Source organism: Euprymna scolopes, chromosome 43, assembly GCF_053919585.1.
Source record: "Euprymna scolopes isolate OS-2025 chromosome 43, ASM5391958v1, whole genome shotgun sequence".
Lineage (NCBI taxonomy): Eukaryota > Metazoa > Mollusca > Cephalopoda > Sepiida > Sepiolidae > Euprymna > Euprymna scolopes.
Genome location: NC_136524.1, coordinates 13,054,958 through 13,077,018, shown reverse-complemented (window position 1 = coordinate 13,077,018; position 22,061 = coordinate 13,054,958). Strand labels below are relative to the sequence as shown.

At 30.9% G+C, this 22,061-nt stretch overlaps 1 protein-coding gene across 5 annotated transcripts in view; it reads left to right on the top strand.

Annotated features, from left to right (window-relative positions):
• Nucleotides 1-22,061, top strand: part of LOC145268194 (kinesin light chain) — a 418,880-nt gene that overhangs the window by 391,492 nt on the left and 5,327 nt on the right. The window contains exon 16 of one of the 5 annotated variants that reach the window (XM_080123447.1): nucleotides 17,410-17,698. The exons of the other annotated variants lie outside the window; for them this stretch is intronic. Coding sequence (XP_079979573.1) covers nucleotides 17,410-17,418 — 9 coding nt within the window. The 3' untranslated portion in view covers nucleotides 17,419-17,698. Of the gene's footprint in view, nucleotides 1-17,409; nucleotides 17,699-22,061 lie in introns of those variants that run through there. 5 annotated transcript variants of the gene reach the window in all.

The following is a 22,061-nucleotide window of genomic DNA, read 5'->3' as shown; positions in this document are numbered from 1 at the left end:
TAAATGAAATAGGTTACATTTTTATTTCCAAATCCATGATGTGTCTGTCCAGTATCTGGCGGCTAGTGGTGGCCTGATCTCTGTGTCTAAAAGTATCTTTCGCCTAGTTAGAACTTTTGTGAGACGGACACTCAAGAAAACCTGCAGCTGATACAGTTACCGAAAGATTGTCCAGCAGTTAGACTCACATGCTACTTTTGCGGGGAGGCATCTGAAAAAAGTATGTCATAAATTTAAGAAGTCCAGAACGGAAGCTACAAACAAGGTGTCGAGAAGTGGGGAGTTGTTTATGTTTACAAATGGTATATCGGATAAATTTTCTGCTATCAGACACGATAAGAGACAGCCGATGAACATGCCTCACCTTGAGTGGGATGGCAAGCAATTTCAGGTGTGTACCCCACAATTACCCCCTTCAATTATAGTAGAGATAACTATGATGCCCAAGAGTCATGCGACCTTTGGATGGGTGCCAAAGAAACCTGTAAATGTACTCCCCCATTCCATCATTGGTCAGGCTGGAGATTCAAAGATTCCTTGGGTATCTGAATGAGTACTTGATACCAATCACCCACCTACCAGATAAGAGACATAACCAATAACCGGTTACACATCAAGGGAGTCCTGTTTTTGCTCATAAGAGTGGGGGTCGAAAGAAGCACCACATATCAGACAATACATCCAATTTCTACTTGTCACAAATGGTATTAAAGGATCCGGACCTTTTGCCTTTCAATTTCCCAACATTGTTGTCACAGAACAGCTTTGCGAGAACAAAGGAACCAACCCCTTGCAGATACCTGCGCAAGGCACTGGTTTTGAAGAAACCAGAGACAATTCTATTCAAACTAACAGAAACCAACCTACAGAATTGGAACAATGGCTAAAAGAACACTTCAACTCGAGTGCATTCAACACATGTCCACATCAACCACTTCAGACAATAGGGGTAAAATAAAATTCCTCCCAGACGTGATACCAACAGCAGTCCACATGCCGATACCTGGAAGAAAAAAAGTTGAATCTAGACAGAGACGTCACACTGGAGATAATAGAACCAGTGTCAGTAGGCACGCCGACTACTTGGTGTTCAAGAATGGTGGTCATGCTAAAAAAAGATGGGTCCCCAAGGCGGATGGTAAATTTACAAAAGTTGAATGATGCTACTATAAAGGAAATGCATCACACCTCATCCCCATTCAATCAGGTCTTGGCAATACCAGAACACACTAGAAAAATGGTACTAGACACATGCAATGAATACCATAGTCTACCACAATCTCCAGCTGTCTCACAAGCAGAAGTTATGGCTCTATTTCCGAAAGTTATTAAGGACAAAGAACAGAAAGTTCTATTGGGATAAAACACTGGAGCACATAGTTCAAGAATCAAAGAGAGTGATAGTGAAAAGGATTGAGAAAGGATTGAGAAACATTCGAAATGAACAGTGTAGCAGGACTTGCAACAGATCATAGTAAGACAGGGATATTGTATTTCCTATTTCAGAGACACTGCAGATGTGAGGGTGAATTGAACATCAGTTGTAGGGACAGTCATTGAAAGCTCATTTTGAGTGGATCGCGTTTTACAAATAATGCGGAGTCATGATATGCACTGGTGGAAAAAGAAGCTTTAGCCCTGGTCTATGGGCAAAAATCGTGCCAGGTGTTCATACTTGGATGCTCAGACTTGCTGATAACAGTGGATCATTTATCAAAAACCCTCACTTGTTAAATTTTAAGGAAAAGACACTGATGTACAAATTCCAGATAAAACATCACCCTGGAAAGCTCAATTTAGCTCCTGATTGTGCATCTTGATACACAGCATGTACCCCACCAACAGACCAGGACCAAACAATTGACACTGCAATTAAAGCTGCTTTCACATCGATGTACAAGAATGACCCTAAATTGAAAGCTATCACATGGGAAAGGATTGTGGCTGTGGTAGCCACAGATGAAGAATGCGGGAGCTTGAGAGGTCTAATTCAAAATGGCTTCCCTCAGTCATGCAATGATATCTCGCCCATTGCTCGAGTCTTCTGGCCTATGTGTGAAGAGTTATACTACCTGGAAGGAGTCATCGTCAAAGGCAACAAAGTTCTGATACCTCGACAACTTTGTGCAAAGGTATTAGAATCCGTTCACTTCACATATCAATGCTAATGAATGGTGTACTAGCGAATGCAACACAACAATTGTCTGGCCAGGTTTAGATGCTAACATCAGCCAAACCAGATCCCAGTGCCACACTTGCAACACAATTGCACAATTTCGGCCTAGGGAACCCTTACCGTTCCCAGCAGACCCAGAATTTCCATTCCAACAAGTGGTGGTCCATTTTGTCGATATACAATGTAGAAACTTTAATGGTGTATGCAGATTGATATACTGAATGGGTTGAAGTGGCCCTATTGATATTAGGAAGGGCCAAAATGGTATGCGATATCTTGAGAACTTAGTTCTGTACTTACAGTGCACCTGAAGAAATTTTTTCCGATGGTGGACCACTGTTTGGGGCCAAGGAGTGTGACTACTTTTTAAAGAACTGGGGTATACAGAAACATACCTCATCGGCCTATTATGCTCAAAGCAATAGTCATGCACAGTTAGTGTGATTCATGCCGAAGCAGTGGAAAAGGTTTTAGCAAAGATGTTAAATCGTTTGCTGAAATAGATTTATCCCTCTATCATCTCAGAGAATCAATGTGGTTTTAGATCTGGCCACGGCACAATGGGCATGATATTCTCTACACGACAGCTAATGGAAAATGTATGGAGTAGTTAGTGCCTTTGTATCAAATTTTTGTCAACCTGACAAAAGTTTTTGAACCATCAATCACGATGCACTTTGGAAGATTCTCATGAAACTATGCTGTCCTACTAGTTTTGTGGAGTTGCTTCATCAGTTACATCATAATATGAAAGCCCGAGTGAACTTTAATTGATCTCTGTCTGATCATTACCAGTTGAAAATGGTGGGAAACAAGGTGATATCTCTGTTTCTACATTATTTTCCATACTATATTTTATTTTGACAATTACGATATTGGGGCGAAGTTTTGGTTTTGCACATCAGGTAAACTTTGATGCCTCAACACAAAATCGAAAACTTTTCAGAATCTTGTTCTTGAACTTTTTTATGCAGATGATGCAGACCTTGTTTCACATTCAAAATCAGACACACAAATAATTATGGACACGTTATCAGAGGTTTGTAATGTGTTTGAACTTAACATCAGCCTCAAGAAAACATGTGATGTATTCCCCTCTTATAGGAATGCCATATGTTGAACCAAACATCTTGGTTGATGGTAAGAAGTATGGACAATTTTGTATACCTTGGTATGTTCTATATCTGAGTATGCTTAATGCTGAGATAAATTACAGAATAGCCAAAGCCATTAATGCTTTTGGCAAACTGGAAAAACCTGTGTGGTCAGATCGGGGAATCGCATCAAAAACAAAGCTAAGTGTTTACGAAGCATGCGTTATCACTACATAGCTATATGGGTCAGAGACTTGGACAACATATAAAAGGCATCTGAAGTTATTGGAAAGGTTTCACCAAAGTTGTATTTGAAGGATACTTAATATTAATCTAATGCCTGACACTGTAGTTCTTGATCAAATAGTACTAGTATAGAAATGAATATCATTCAAAATCAGATATGCTCGACTGGACACTTGGTTAGGATGGAGACTTCCAAAACAACTGTTTTATTGTGAGATAGATAGGGGTAAAAGACCACAACATAAACCAAGAAAAAGGTGTAAGGATTCTCTGAAATACAATTTGAAAATACTTGATATGGATGTACATAACTGGGAAGCCCAAGCGAAAGATCAATTACTGTGGAGAAAAATCATCAAAGAAAATTGTAAGATTTTTGAAGAGCAGCATGTAGATCTTGCTGTCTTAAAACATATTTTAAAAAAGCAGAACAAAAATATAACATCAGAGAAATTATGACAGGAACTGAAGTGCACTGTGTATGGCAGATAGCATTTATCAAAAATTGGTTTTTACATCATCTGAAATCACACAATTAAAGGTAGGAACGGCAGTCTTATGATGTTTTTCCAGCACATCCGGCAATGCTGTCATATTTGTGGTTTAATCTGCAAATCTTAAAGTGGTCTGACACAGCATTCGAGGATTCACAATATTGTCATGGGATCACCTTTACAAGAAAGAAAGATTTATGTCACTTTTATGTAGGACTAAAGATGGATTAAAAAGTCACCTACATGTACACAAACAAACAATGCTTAACTTAAGGGATGGCAAACTTCTGTCAAGAAGTAGCAATCATCACATATATGTATAATATAGGTATATTTTTCTCTGTGTGTGTGTGTATATATATATATATATATATATATATATATATATATATATATATATACTCGGGTTTTTTTATATTCAAAAGTAATGGACTAATGAATTCAACGAGGTTGTTAGATAGTGCTCAATAAAAAGAGCTGATAATACTTGTTTATTGTTATATAAACATGCTCACATCCCGCTGCTACAAATAGCCACTTGTTTCAATCAAACAACAGATATCATCAGGCAGTGACTTGACTATTCACGCTGCCTGATGATATCTGTTGTTTGATTGAAACAAGTGGCTATTTGTAGCAGCGGGATGTGAGCATGTTTATATAACAATAAACAAGTATATATATATATATAAACATGCATATATAAATAACTTACAAAAAGTCTATATTCTAAATTCCAAGGTGTTGGTCATCTTACTGTTTATTTCTTACAGCATGTTAAAATGTTACAATTTTTTTCAGATTTATGTAATCATGTCTATATTCTTATTTTGTAAAAGTTAATGAGTTCTTATTCTTGTGTTGAATCAATGAGGCAGATATTGAAAAATTGAAATAATAAGTTTGTTTTTGCGCTATGAAACAGGTGCTTTCAAGAATTGAACATTTTAACGTGCTGAAAGAAATAAATGATAATGTCTTTAAGTTATGAATACAGACTTTTTTTCATTTATTTTAGATATGACACTAACTTTCAACACCCATAACAAAAAAATACAAGTAAAACCTAGTGAAACGAAATTAATTCACCATAATTTTTACTCTTTATATAAAATGTTTATATGCAATTTATTTTACACTCCATAAAACTGATGAAATTTGATTTGAACATCACAAATTGACAAAAGCTTAAAAAATGACAAAAAAATCACAATGGTGGCAATATTTTTGTAAATACCAAAAAAAAAAAACCCAGCCAAGTTAAACATTAAAAATACAGGAGAAAAAAAATGTACTATAAATATCCATTATACCTTGTTAAAATTTTGGTTCAATCATTAGTCAAGTGAAATATAAGAGCAAATGTCTTACCTTTGGCTTGACATAGGAAATAAACATTTAATTTTTGTATATAAAATAAATGTCACATCTGAAACACATAAAACTTAGAACAGTTATGTTTCGTTAACTATGGTAGTAGCTAAGTGTAAACATTTCCTTGTTTATTAACAAATTAATAAAGAAATACATTATTGAAGTATGTAATGTTTTACATGAAGTAAACTAAATTCCATTTTTTAAATGTATTCATTTCTAATCGCATAAAATTACAAATAATAAATTTTTATTTTCGTTTATAGAAAAATTTTCATTTGATTAAATTAATAAAATATTTTTCATTATCATAATTTGTAGTCTGAAAAAAATGTAATCTTTAAATTTGTTTGAAAACTAAGTAAAATACTAATAAAAACACACTCAATAAATGTCACGGTTACTTAACGCTTCTTTTATTTCAAATTAAATAAGTGCTTTAAAATAAGTTCAAACACAAAAAAAAAGCATCCAGGATCTTGCTTATTATATTTAATGAATTGGAATTAAACACTTTCAGTTTCCACAAATATAATAAAAACATTAATTTAGAAAGAATTGATTGAGAGAAAATTTTTTCCTTTTTATGAAAAAGTTAAACCTATAGATCTGTTATCAGAGATTCAAATTGTAAGCTAACTTTAAAACTTATTCTTAATCTTGAAAATAAAGGTTTTGTATGGAATTTGACTTGAGTCTAAAAGTATATAGAAATAATTGAATTAAATTAACATAATTTAAAAGAAATAAAAGCGCATTTATTTACCTTATTAGCATGTATGGTCTCCAGAGAAAACGATTTTAATTAATTTTGGTGTGAACTCTGAAAGAAGGTCTGTAGTATCTGTACATATAAGTTAATTTATTCTCAGTCAATGTAGGGGAAGCCCGTCTATACTAAGGCAATTTTTATTTTTCCCTACTGCCAAAGTGTTCCCTTTAGGGGGGCTGTTTTTCCCCCATATTAAAAACGACCTTGTGTCACATGTTGCTCTCATGTGGAATCAATATTTCTTTATTTTTCCTATTCGATATTTTTCTTCCTTTTTATTACAAATGACAATCAGGAAAACATCTTTTTACAATCACTGAGTCATTTTGAAGTCTGTTGACTGCACCAAAAAAGCCTCAGTTCATTTCACACCTTTTTGCTAAGTAGACATACTAGCATCTCGATTCAAAACAACTGAGGTGTAAAAATTGAACAATTTAAAATCCAAAGATATACAACCGCAATTACCCAGCTTACCTTTACAGAAAACATGCTAATTTTTACCAAATCAGTCTACCATAGATAAAATTATTCACATTAATTTTAATGTTTTTTATTTAATCATTTCCAAAAAATAGCATTGAAATAAAAAAAAAAAAAATTTAATTGTTAACAGTAAGATAGTCTGTTTATTCATGATAATTTTTTAGAGAAAATCTTACACATTTTTTTTTTTTTATGAACCTTGAAAAATTCAATCATTAAAAAAAAAGTAAGAACTTATTTCTGGAAATCTTTTGAAATTCGACAAATAAAAACTGTCAAATGTAAATAATGATAAAAAAAAATTTTCCATGAAACTTAAATAATTTTAATATATTTTCAAACTTTTTTCTGAAAAATTGAGAAAAATTATATAAATCAGCAATGATTGGAACCCAAAATTAAAGTCATTTTTTTTTTTTTTCATCATTCCATTACATTTGTAAAATGTAAAAAAAAAAGCTAGTATAGGATTCCCCTCAAAAAAACTTCTGATAGGATCATGTTTGGGAAGGAGGGTAAATTATAATAATTTTTTTATCAATATTATTTTATTTCAGTTTATATATAGTTCAGATTTTTAAAAAATAAGTTTGTAAAATATTCAGTGAAATTGATCAATTATTTTGTTTTTAAGAGAATTTTAAAAATCATGTTTTCATTGTTCACATCAAAATACATAACATTGGGGTTCATTTTTCCCATTTGGGAGAATTTTTTTTAATTCACTGATTATATGAAGAGTAAAAAAAAAAAAAAAAAGATCTAATGTTAAGAATACAGCAAAAATTATGTTGAATCACTTTTATTTTACAAGTTTTGACTATTTTTATTTGTTATGGGTGTTGAAAATGTTGCCTTTATTAGTATCATACCTACATTTATTTGAATATCTAGTTATATTTAACATACATTGAGCTTCATAAATAAAAGGATTATAAAAGGTAAATATAATTGAACAAGCATATTTATATATTTTATTTATATGTATACATGGATATGAGTAATTCTATGTCAAATCATCCAGGGTTTGAAACCTCTATCCACAGATTTTGTAACTTAAATCACAGATGGAAATCATAAAAATTAAGAAATCCTGGAAATTTGAACATCTATTTTTTTTTCTGATTTTGAATGTTTTCTACATGTGCATAAATTTGGCAAGATGTCACCCAGGTGGTATTTACTTAATTACATTTTCTTACATATTTTCAGTTTGGAGCATGTTATGACCCTAAAAATTCACTCGGGTAGATTTTTCGACCCAAAGAATCAAAAACAGATCAGATTTAATCAGAAATTAAGTCTTCGCTATAATTTTATCGAATTTTGGAATTTTTACTCATGTTTACCAACGTAGGTAAAAAAAAATGTTGTGGTTGATATACCATTTTTTTTCTTTTTTCTTTTGGACATTCATGTGGACACTGAAGTACCTATGGATGAAAAATAGTAAACATTTCTTTTACTCCCAGTACATTTTCGAAATTAGTTTTTTTTCACAGCATTCAGAAGTATATGAGATGAAGTTGGGGAAACCGTTCATCTAATTTTACATAAGTTTCCTATCAAAATAAGTTTTACAAAATAAAAGCTAAATCATTCCCAAGTGATCAGATATCTACACTAAAAGTGGACTTCACAACAAAACCAGTGCACAACAACATTATCTACAAATTTATTTTCTTTAATCCACTGAAATGCAAAGATTGTTTTTATACTCCTCATCAATCCTCATCATTTTTATATATGTTGTTGGGAAGACAGCATAAAAAACTTTCTTGTTTGTAATAAACCATGTATCATCATTTTCCATGATCCACTCTGCACCAAATCTTCAGATCTTGTTTATGTATGTACACAAATGTATCAATCAGCTCTTCACCCAAGAATTCCTTAAAAGCAGTGCATCATGCATCATTTCTTGTTGAAAGAATCTAACTAGTCAAAACTAGTTAGATTCTTTCAACAAGAAATCTTTATTAGTGACATCCCAGTCAATGGTGTCTACAAGTAGTTTTGCATTCTGATGTATGCTATGCACACAAACAGAATGATTACCTGTAAACCCAACTAAAACACACCACTTCGGATGTAACTCAGAAATTTTGGGAAACCCCCACCTTGACATTGGGATATTTCTATTTAAAAGCAGCATACAGTTCATGTAGATTACATAATATCAAATGCTTTTGTTTGTTACATACTCAAGCATTCAGGATTTTTTAGTTTTTATGATGTCTATCTGTGATAAAAGTTGCAATAAAATCTGAAGATATGGGTTTCAAAATCCTAAATTTCTGGATGATATAAAGCATGATGATGAAATTGTTATGTGGCTCACTAACGTTTTGTTGTATTGTGGAACTTCTACATAAAAAAATAATTTTAACTGTCATCCATCACATCAAAATATATTTTATAAAAGTATGTATTGACAATTTAGAAAAATATACAATGAAACAATTTTATAAAGTTGAAAGACTTTATTATATTGTCTCATTTGTACCTTTTTGTAATTTTTACCGGCTGATGTTTGAGACTGCTTAGGAAATCTGGCCACAACTTGATGTTATAAGAAAAGACTACCAATTTTCCATTAATAGATTACAAGTTTTGAGTCAACGTTTTTATAGAATGTTAAAAATTAACCGATAGAAAGTTCGGTACTTGTTTACAGTTAGATTACAGTGAAAGTTGTCTTTTTAAGCAAAAAAGGTACTCTTGCATAATTTGACCTGAATTCTCGTGAATTCCCGTCAAGCATTGGGCAATCATCGATGTCAGCTGAACGTTGTAACAGACGCAGGGGGGAGAACGAAAAAAAATAAAAATGCAAATAATCAAAAATAACAAAAACCTATGTTGAAAAATGAAAATATATTTATTTTATTTTAGTATTTCATTTTTTTTTTTTCCCAAAATATTTATCAACAGAAAGTTTGTTTTTCTTCAAGAAAAGATTTTTTTAACTCTATAATTGTTAGGTGTAAGTACAAGTTTTTTTGTTTTCTTTTCTTTTTTGTAACCATATTTTTTTTCTCGTCTTTTTTTTATTTTCAAGATATTTTGTTCAGCCAAGTTTTTTGGTGGTGGTAGTAGGGGTCCACAGAAATTAAAAGAATTTTTTTTTTGGAGATATATATATATATATATATTTTTTGTTGTTAATTGTCAGCGGAAGACCTTTCTTGAGATGAGGATATTTCCTTAGGAATCTTTTACTTTGGTCGACTGTTGAATGACCATTGGTGACAAAGATTATATTTTTTAGGGTTGTCATTTTGAACGCCCATAAATAAATGAGTTTTACTATTGTTGTGTTTAATGTTGCACCTCATTTTTGGGGACAGAAATTTCTTCTGACAATATGAGATTGTCTGCATCTGTGTTTTCATTTTTTTTTTTTTTTTTTTTTTTTCTAACATGCATAGATTTATTTCCTTGCCTGTCATTTTTCTGTTGGGGGTAGTCGCTTTTTCCAATTTGAATGTTATCTGCTTCCATTTAGAGAGCACTTTTTCATTGGGTAATCAAACTCCCAGGAATTGAATTATGAAAAAAAAATTTTGTTTTAATAAAAAAAATTTACTAATCAGAAAATAACCTCCCCCTTTAATATCACCTTAAAAATTACTAAAAACATAAAAAAAAAAAAATTTAAATCAATAAAATAAAAAGTTGAGTTAGTGTTTCAACATTTGAACAATGCTCGGCTGACACTGATGATTGCCGGTCTCACCCGATTCATGCTTGACAAGAATTCATGAGAATTCGGGTCAAATTATGCAAGAGTACCGCAAAAAGTAGTATTTACTTAGATAATTGTCATATTGAAAAATAGCAATATATCCAAAAATTATGAAATTTGATCGGATAAATGATTTTTTATATGTAAAAGTAATTTTTATGGAAAATTGTATATTTCGTTGGTTTTTTTTTTTTTTGATACTGATAGAACATGGCCAAAAACGGGAAATTGAATTTTTTTTTTTTTTTTTTTTTTTTTTTAAAGGTGGTCACCACCTATCAAGGCCCGGAAGCCACTCGGGGATAAGGGTTATTGTGTGTACAGTATGTTAGTATTGGAGATTTGATAAAGTGTCTTACTTAAGGGGGGGGGGTTCATCAGGAATTTGTTTATGTTTGACTTGAAGACATCCAGGTTGTAGTCAGGTGGGAAAGAGCAAACGGAAGAGAGTTCCACAGGCATGCACTTCTAAGAAAGAAGCTTTGTTCATGGAATCTACGTTTTCGTTTTGGCAAAGATAAGGAGTGGGGAAAATTTTTGGCAGTGGTTTCAGCTAGACGGGTGTTTTTTTGTGAAAGATTGGCGAGGGGGGACCAGAGATTGGAGCTTAGACAAGCACTTGCCAAAGAAGTAACGATAAAACAAAGACAGGCTCGCAACGTCTCTCCTGTGGGAGAGAGGTTGCAGGGAAGAGAAAAGGGCATCCTCCACTAAGCCACGAAGCCTATTTTGTACTCTGTCAAGGCAGGATAGGCTGTTTTTAGTAGCTCCTGCCCAGATATGGCAGCAGTACTCCATCCTTGGACGTATTTGGCTTTTATATAGATAGAGAATTGCATCAGTAGTGAGATATCTTCTGGAGCGGTAGAAGGATCCTACCATTTTTCCAGCGACCTTGGCAATTGACATGATGTACATGTTCCATTTCAGTTCAGGAGTAAAGGTCAAGCCCAGAAGCTTATCAATAGATGGAGCTTCCCCTAGATGAGAGCCATCCATTTCAATTGATGCCAGCTGGGGATCAGAGCGTTGATGATATAAAGATAGGAGCTTGGTTTTAGATGCATTAAAATTAACCAACCACCTCTTCCCCCACGCTTGAGATCAGAGGAGAGAGAATCAGAGAGAATTTTGTTATTTATGGCCTTTGATATGTTGCCATAGATGGTCGTGTCATCAGCATAGATGTCAACAAATGATTTAAGTATGTGTTTTAGGAGATCATTGATGTAGATCAGGAAGAGAGTTGGGCCCAGAATTATTTCCCTTGTGTTTTTGAAGTTTGATTGATGAATCAATGGCTGTCATTAATTCTTATTGTAATATCTATACACTTTTTTTTTAACCAATAGCAGATGTTGTACTTGATTAAATTTCATAATTTTTGGATATATTACTATTTTCAAGGTGACAATTATGTAAGTAATATTGTTTTTTGCTTAAAAGGACATACTTTAAAAAATTACTGCTGTAGTCTAACTGCAAACAAGCACTGAATGTTTTTTTTTTTTTTTTTTTCATCTTTTTTATTTTTCTATATTCTCTTTAATATAGAATATTAGTTCAGGAGAAATTATGCATGTAAAAGCAATATTTATTTCTGTCAACACTATAAAACATCTAAGCAAATAGTCATGTGATGCTTATTGGTTTCATACAAAACATGCAAGTTTGTTTATCGACCAAGAGTTTAAATGTTATGCTTTCCTCAACTGCATGGCTACTAAATGCTGCAAGTGAACCAAACATGTGCAATGCAAGTACATACCTAGGTTCTCTTACCCAGCAAGTGTGCATGACTGATCTCCAAGATCTCTTTACCAAACAAACATAACTTCAAGTATATCCTCACTAGATACATGCCTGGACATTGTCAGAAGTAACAGAATTTCTGCTTAATTACACTTTTCTTATTTTTTCTATTTTTCTGAACCTTTTTGTGTTAAAATCCAAAAAGTTAATGTTCTATATGTATTATAATGTTTTTAATTCTTATAATATTAAAACTAGTTGTGATACATATGGAATATTAATTTTAGATTTTAACACAAAATTATTAGAAAAAATAAAAACTAAAGAATAATAATTGTTGTTTTTATTAATGTTTGATTAAATGAATACATGTACTATATTTGTTTGTGTGTGAGAGGGAACAAACCCTCACTGCAATTAGTAATGACTGAGGAAAACATGACAGTGAATATTTTCTCTATAACCTGGCATGTTATATTTGAAACCAATAGGTATTGTTTGGCAAGTTGCTTCTTATAGTATCACCATAATTGATATATATATATATATATATATATATATATAAATTCTTTTTCTATTATTTTCTGTTCCTTTCTCCTATGTTTAAGATAAAATATGTTTGTGAAAAATGTTGGAATGTATCCCTTCTAGTTTTCTCTTTGTCTTTAGTGATTGCTTGTGGCAGAACTTCATAATATTCTGTGACAAAACAGGCACAGGAACAAAATTTGGCCTTTATTAATGTTTTAACCCATTTGCTTTTGTTAAATCCTAAAAATGCTATCATTTTTAATCAAATATTTTCGATTAGCATTTCATATCATAATAAAAAATAAGTATTTTTGGATTAATACCAATGAGGTTAATATTTTCCAACTTTTTTTTTTAACTGGGGGTGCAACGATTTACAGAAATATTGTAATATTTTGTTTTTAAATTTGTCAATGCATCCATTGAAAATTTCCTATAACAATTTTTTTTTTTTTCAAGCTTTTTACATTAAAAAAATCATAAGTGAAAATAGAATAAACTGCAACGATTTACAGAAATATTGTAATATTTTGTTTTTAAATTTGTCAATGCATCCATTGAAAATTTCCTATAACAATTTTTTTTTTTCAAGCTTTTTACATTAAAAAAATCATAAGTGAAAATAGAATAAACTGCAAATAGCATTTTAGTGATTTTCATTTCGAATAAAACATAGCAAAATCACTAAACAGATATTCAATTGAAGTAACTTTACTACTTATTTATTATAAGAGTCATCTTTGGGTTTTTTTTTATTGCATATATACTTTTTTTAAAATTTATTTATTGATTTTTTTAATTTGTAAATGCGAAGCTAAAAGTGTGCGAATTATGATGAAGGCAAGGAAGGGGAATTTCATACATATATCTTCATACATATAACTTCATACATATATCTTCATACATATATCTTCATACATATAACTTCATGCATATATCTTCATGCATATATCTTCATACATATATCTTCATACATATATCTTCATGCATATATCTTCATGCATATATCTTCATGCATATATCTTCATGCATATATCTTCATGCATATATCTTCATGCATATATCTTCATACATATATCTTCATGCATATATCTTCATACATATATCTTCATGCATATATCTTCATGCATATATCTTCATGCATATATCTTCATACATATATCTTCATGCATATATCTTCATGCATATATCTTCATACATATATCTTCATGCATATATCTTCATACATATATCTTCATACATATATCTTCATGCATATATCTTCATGCATATATCTTCATACATATATCTTCATGCATATATCTTCATACATATATCTTCATACATATATCTTCATGCATATATCTTCATGCATATATCTTCATGCATATATCTTCATGCATATATCTTCATACATATATCTTCATGCATATATCTTCATGCATATATCTTCATGCATATATCTTCATACATATATCTTCATGCATATATCTTCATACATATATCTTCATGCATATATCTTCATACATATATCTTCATGCATATATCTTCATGCATATATCTTCATACATATATCTTCATGCATATATCTTCATGCATATAACTTCATGCATATAACTTCATGCATATAACTTCATGCATATAACTTCATGCATATAACTTCATGCATATAACTTCATACATATAACTTCATACATATAACTTCATACATATAACTTCATACATACATCTGTTAATGTTGATAGAAGGATAGAAACCATTGACTACTAATTATGCAGTCATCCCCTTTCTTATGCACTTTTACTTCACCTCAGTTTATTGAACATTAACTTATTCTTTGTAAATATAATATTTTTAAGATTCTTTTAGTACTTTAATAATTAGATATCTTAATATCAAAAACTTATCGTTGCAGCCCTATTCTAATCCTTTTCTACTACCTCATTTCACATTGGTGTAGGGCAATTCTAACCTTTTTGCTATTAGTGTGATATAATTGAAATGCTTGTGAGAATTTTAGGTATGTGACAAAAGTTCATTAAACAGACAAAAGCTCACCACAAAATAAATCAAATAATAAAAAATATATTCTTAGATTTAAATTTGTTTCTAATTTTTATTTTATTTTTTTTATTGTATAATCAGCCATCATTTTCTTGTACTGGATTTCTTTGTTCTTGCAACATTCTCAAAGGTTTAATTAGAATGAAGTCCAGTTGTCTTCAGATCTTAGCATAGTTTCCATCTTGAATCCTTTGTTTTGTAATGGTGTTATCATTTGTACACAATAGATGTCTGTATTGTCACATTTTGTTTGAGATTGACATAACATAATTGTTGTGAAAATTGACATTTCAGATGTGAAAGTACTCATTGGAATCCATAAAGAGACTGAGTGGACGATTGTAATACTCATACTGAAAAAAAAAAAAAAAAAATCAAACCTGTTTTTATGACTATTTGATTCTAAAAAAGGAATAATGACATTTGTGATTTGGAATTCTTTCTCTTAAGTAACTATACATACAAGACTCTGAAAGGTTTGGTCAGAGTGAAGTCGAACAGTCTTTAGATCTTGGTGTATCTAATTGTTTTGGACATCATTTCTGCCTTTTATTCAAGGTGTTTATCTCGAATTCCGATTTTGCAATTAGTTTGTTGTTTGTGCATAGCAAATATCTCTACCATCAGATTTTGTCTGCGATTGACATAATGTAAGGATAATGAATGTCAAATTTTTTGGACAAAGTCGAATCTGACCCTAACCCTAAAAGTCAACACATCTTAGTCTCCATGACCGATTGTGTTTTATCAATCTCTTACCTTGAGAACCAGCATTCACTGCTGTACAAAACAACCCCAGTTATATTACAGACTAATAGATGATTGGAGTTTATTCACTGAAGACACCAATTGCAGTATGTCACCTAATCAATGCAGCATTAATCCAATCAATTTTGCCAGGAATATTGCAGTCACAGCTGATAATCAAACTGAAATATTTGTCTAATTGTTCCTTGTTTAGTAATTCTAAATAAGGAAATTGATGTTTTCATTAAAAACATATCACATTTTTTTATTTTATTAAGAAAAATCAATAATATAATAAAACTAATTCACCTTCTTTAAGAATCATAATTCATATGGTATCTACCAGAGAATCTTAAAAATTGCAAACAGACATATAAATTTTTGTGTTTTTTGTTTTTTTATATATATTTGATTTATATTATTAAATCATTAAAATCTATTTGTATCATGGTTTCAGAGTTGTTTCAAGAGTTTTCTTTCAAAATAAGAAATAACCAATGGGTTCAAACTATGCCTCTTATCAGAACAGGTTCCAAAAAAGACATTTAGCACTGCAGATAGTAAATAAGACTACTTACCTGACAATAAATAAGAAAATATTAAAACAAGAAAGCATACTAATGTCATAGGCTACCATCCCAAAACAAAAATTATTACTTTTAATGAGATATAAAAGTGGTAGGGAATATTTTGGGATATAATGTGTATGAAATTAAAAGAAACATTGAGAAAATTTTCACATGCAGGGTTTTAGTGCATTAATTAACAATTTGAATTTTAATCATTAAATTCTATTTAACTTTTTAGATGATTTCATATAAAAAGTAGTCAGCATACATCTTTGATTTACTTATAATCAACCAGTCACAATCATCATAACCTATGTTATGTCTGTCGCCAGTGGCAAAGAAATATGTGAGCAAAGAGAAAACTATTTTCAATTTTATATCTACAAAATATTTCAAATTTTCCAGTTTATTTTATTCTTGCAGGACTTTAACTATTATAATAAATAGAAAATTATTGAGTACCAAAAAATAAAGATACATGCTAAATGTTTTGGAAAATGTATATGAAATTTCATTGTCTGCTTTGGGGAATCATGATTGTAAATAATATCAGCACATTACTGATTATCAATTTCAGTAATTTCAATGTGTCTAAATGATCTAAATTTTAGTAAATTTTTTAGATTATCTGTTATCCCACCGATCTTTATAAGTTTCTAAGTACTTATTATAATTAGAATTCTTTATATTATTATATAGATATATATTATTATTATTATTATTATTATTATTATTATTATTATTATTATTATTATATTATTATATAGATTATACTTCTTTATGTATATCTCATTTTAATAAATAATCATAACATACTGAAAATTTAAAAAAATAGATGCAGTTTTTTAAGAATTTAAGGCTGGGATAATTTTCATATATAAATGTAATGTAATATGATTTTTCATTGGGTTATTCTAACTTTTAAAGGAAAAAAATGGTTTGCTGTCCTAAAATGCTACAATGGTCTGAAAATGAAAGATCATTAAATTTATATGTAAAATTAATCTCCCCTCTCTAAATTCTAGCATTTTTTTTTTTTTGCTTGTTTGATTTTTTTTTCTGCCAAGTTTTTCTGGGTGTTCACATATAATCACTTAAAATAGTAAAATTTCAACCATTTTTTTTTTGTTTATATTTTTTTCAGGGGGTTAGCAGACAATATACACATATGAAAACTTGATTATTTTTACATTTTTAATATACAGTGTTTATGTCAACACTTTGAAGATTATTGGTGATCAAAATCTTGTTGATTCTCTCACTTCTGATCTGGAGAATGTGATGCAATGGAGAAAAATGGCTTGTTAATTTTAAGATTTCTGAAATCAAACTTGGCTTCTTTCACTACTAATGATCAGATCGCTTCTTCTATTCCAGTTAAAATGAATAACTCTCTGCCTGAGGAAGACACCCCCTCTATTTTGAATTTTCTATGACTGAATTTCATACCAATTCTAAAATGAAAGACACGCATATATGCAATCTATTTATAATGTTGCTGAAAAAATGGTTGGATCTTTCAACAGCTCCTAAAAGTACAGACTTTACAAAACAGCACAAGTTGAAGTACTATTTCTACGTCTGGGGAGGCAGGTCTTTATGTTATGAGTGAAACAACCGCATTTGCGAGTGATTGTTCTAAGAAATAATAAAATGCTTATCTTTTTGCAATTGTGTTTTTTTTTTTCACCGACAATCTTCCAAAGCTCAATACTTAGAAAAAAATGTCTTTTCAACCTTTATTTTTTTAATAAAATGAGTTAAATTACTTAAACACTAAAAAGTTTGATAGAACATACTCTTTTTAACAAAGTTTGTTTAAAAAAATATCTGAAGAAATTTGAATGTTTATACCTTCAAATCTTAACATAAAATTTGGTACATATTTAGAATTACACTTATTTAAAAAAGACAAAAATATTTATGATGTACATACTCGTCAGGGAATGAAGATATCATATTCCAAAACTCACTAGTAATTTTTCTATTTGGCTAGTAAACGAAAATATGTAGTTGTTAAAGATCAACTAAAAATAAATTTGTCCATAGAGCCTTGGGAGCATAGTCAAAGTTGAAAATCCACATTTTTTTTTTTTTTTTTTTTTTTTTTTTTTTTTTTTTTACAAAGGCATCACCACATTATCAAGGCCCAGAGGCCACTCAAGGATAAGGGTTAAAGAGTGTACAGTAGAAATTGGTCAATATAGTAATCATTAGTAATGAAAATTTGGTAAATTTAATAACTTATATGGAACGGCTCATCAAGAACTTATTTACTTTAGACTTGAACACAACCATATTGTAGTCAGCCGGAAAGCAGGAAAACGGAAGACAATTCCACAGGCCTGCAGTTCTAAGAAAGAAGCTTTGTTCATGGAATCTACGTTTAGGTTTAGGCACAGATAAAGAGTGGGGGAAATTATTGATAGTGTTTACAGCTAGACGAGTGTTTCTTGTGAAAGTTTGGCGAGGGGGGACCATAGATTGAAGCTCAGTTGAACACTTTCCATGAAAATAACGATACATCAGAGACAAACTCGCAACATCTCTTCTGTGAGATAGAGGTTGCAAGGAGGAGAAAAGGACATCTCCTACGAGGCTACGAAGTCTATTTTGAACTCTATCAAGGCAGGCCAAGTCCTTTCTAGCAGCTCCTGCCCAGATGTGGCAACAGTATTCTATCCTTGGACGTACCTGGCTCTTATATAGGTAGAGAATAGCATCAGCAGTGAGATATCTACTGGATCGATAGAAAGATCCCACCATTTTTCCAGCGGCCTTGGCAACAGATTTGATATACGTGTTCCATTTAAGATCAGGAGTAATGGTCAAGCCCAGAAGCTTGTCAAAACTTGAGGCCTCCTGAAGACGAGAGCCATTCATTTCAATTGATGACAAATGTGAATTAGAATGTTGATGATGTAAAGAGAGAAGCTTGGTTTTAGATGCATTAAAAGTAACCAGCCACTCCTTTCCCCATTGTACTACATGCTCAAGATCAGAGGAGAGAGAATTGGAGAGAACTTGGTCGTTTACTGTCTTAGATGTGGTACCATAAATGGTAGTGTCGTCAGCATAAATGTCTACAAATGATGTAAGGATATGATTTGGAAGATCATTAATGTAGATCAGGAAAAGAGTTGAGCCCAGGATGGATCCCTGAGGGACACCGGCATTAATACTGTGAGCTTCTGATTTTTGCCCCTCAACTACTACTCTTATGAACCTATCAGAAAGAAATGATTTAATAATTGAGAAGACTTTTCCAGCTATACCATAGCTAGCGATCTTATGAAGTAAACCTTTATGCCATACCCTATCAAAGGCTTTAGATATGTCAAGAGCAATTGCCCTAGAAAGATTGCCTCCGTCGAGAGATTTGCTAATCCTATGCGATATAACTGTAAGGACATCTGCTGTAGATCTAGCAGAACGGAAACCATATTGAGTGTCACTAAGATTGTAATCTATTTGGAAAGGTGGTCTATTCTGTTCTCTGCAGTTCATTTTTCACAGAAGAAACATTGATAGTTTTTCTCTACTCTGTTATTTCTATGAAAGGTGCTACACTATGCTTTTAATCCTTTGTTTCCTCACTGTAAGACATTATAAGAAGAATGTGTCTTACTACAACTGCAAAGAATTTCTCATTTTCTCTCAGTGTGCCTAACATCAAACACTTTCCACAAGCAGTTATTTCTAAGAACTTCCCATCTGTAGAATACTTTTTATTTCTAAGAACTTCCCATCTGTAGAATACTTCCATGGGAATGCTTCCCTCTGAGTAATAACTTGGTCAATGTCACCAGATACTTGCTCATAAATTGCTGACATAAGTAACCAAATTTTATCAATTTCATTCATCATTTCGATCCTTCATATAGTATTCCTCATCTTTCAATCGACAAACTACTCATGTTGCTAATTCTTATGTTTGAGTGACTTTTAGCCTGATTCATTAGTAAAATAGAAATGCATTGCACATTAGAATTTTTTCTGATAATTTCAATAAAAAGCATAATGTATAATTTTATAAACTTTCATTGGTTTGGTGAATAGTGATTCATCAGACGATTTAATTGTAGAATGTAAGTTAAGAACACTTTTCTTTTTTTTCCTTTTTTTTTAAATAAAAATTTAACTGTAGCTGTTTGTAAACTAGTAAAAAAACAATTAAAATTTGAATAAAATGTTTTGAATTTATTAAATAAAGGTTGTATATGATTTTAGATTGGAACATTTTTGTGTGTAAATTACTTCCAGTGCACATGAATACATTTATTTTTTACATGGTCTAAATCTTAACATAACGACTGAAAAGAATGGACCACCAACTAAAAAAGATGGTCTTTTCATTCAAATTTCGACCAACCATTTTTGTAAATTAGAGGGAACCATCTTCTAACATATCTAATTAAAAGTAAAAATTTTAAGTTTTTGTTAAAGCAGTCAATAATGAATTTAAAATGAAACACACCTCATGAAAAAGTAAAATCAAGATTGTGTGGCAATCAATGAGAAATACCATAATTCCTGCTTCTGCATTTTCACCCACTACTTGACCAAATTAACCCTAACCATGAACAGGCTTGACAAAATTTGAAATTTTCGCAAAATTAGTTGATACCTGAATGATTCAAACTAAAGAAATATGAAACTTATAAGGTTGAAAGACTTTGTCCAGCAAATACAAGCAATCCACTTATATAGAACAATTTCAGTTTGCTTTGAAAATTTATTCTAAGAAACACACACACACACACACACACACACTACAAAGTCATGGGTAGCTTTGTAACTTAGTTCAAACTCCTCCACTAGCAGTAATTGTCATTTCCTATTGATGGCTGTGTAAGTATGAAACACTCTCTGTAGCTATAAAAATAAGTGTTAATATTTATTTGAAAGATATTATAGTTATATATATTTTTAACTTTTGTTGTGAGCTTTTGTCTGGTTAGCAAAATTCTACCTACCTTCATTTAAAATAAATTATGCAAGCATAATAACATGTAACATAAAAACCATCCTTTATGTTGCTGTAATCCTGCTTTCTCCATGTTTTTAATAATTATTCTTTACTCATGTCTGGGTTGTATTAATAGTTTTTTTTTTGTGTGTGTGTGTGTAATAATCTAGTGCCTCTGGAAATCACTGAAGACTCTGTACTCGTATTCAATATTACACATGGGAGGGACTTTTTTTCCTCTCTCTATAATGAAATATTTTATTTTTTAACTTTATTTTTATTGCATGAACCTTTCCCCCCAAAATTAAATGTTCATATTAGACTGTTTATGCATGAATATATTAAATGGGTCAAAAAACATCTTGCTGGCAACTCTTGCAGAACTGTCGAAAAGGTGTTTAATTATTGTCTAGTAAATATATTTTAGAAAAAAACAATTTATAGATTACATTCATATCACATTTCTTGTAAACAGACATTTTAAAGTTTATAATATGAATTATATCTTTAAAATTGAAACATTGATTTTTATTTTAAGAAAAATAGCCATGAAATTGTAATAAACTTTAATAAAAAAATAATTTTTAGATTTTATATTAACAAGTAAGCAATCAAATCACTTGTCCCTTTTTTCTTTGTGTTATGTGTCTTTGCACATTTTGTTTCATGCTGTGAAGTAATGTCATCAGAATTTATAAACTTGCTCTTATGACAAATGTCAGGTTAGGGTCACCATATATTTTACCTCCATGTTTTTTGTTGTTTTTATGAATTCACCATGATTACAGGTTTCTAGTCAGAAATTCTTGAAAGCGATATTAAACATACATTTAATACATAGATGGGGTTAAAAGAAGGGAAAACTTGTTAAACAATTTTGTTTATGATTCACTTGAAATATTTTAGCTGAAAAAAAAAACTCTTCATTTCAATTTGAATATTTTTTTTAAATATATTTTTGCTTGGATGTTTAAAAAAGAATTTGTCATTCATATCAAAGATGTATTTTTCACTGAAATTGAAATCATTTGTTGCTAATTTCATGGCTGCTTTTTGCAAA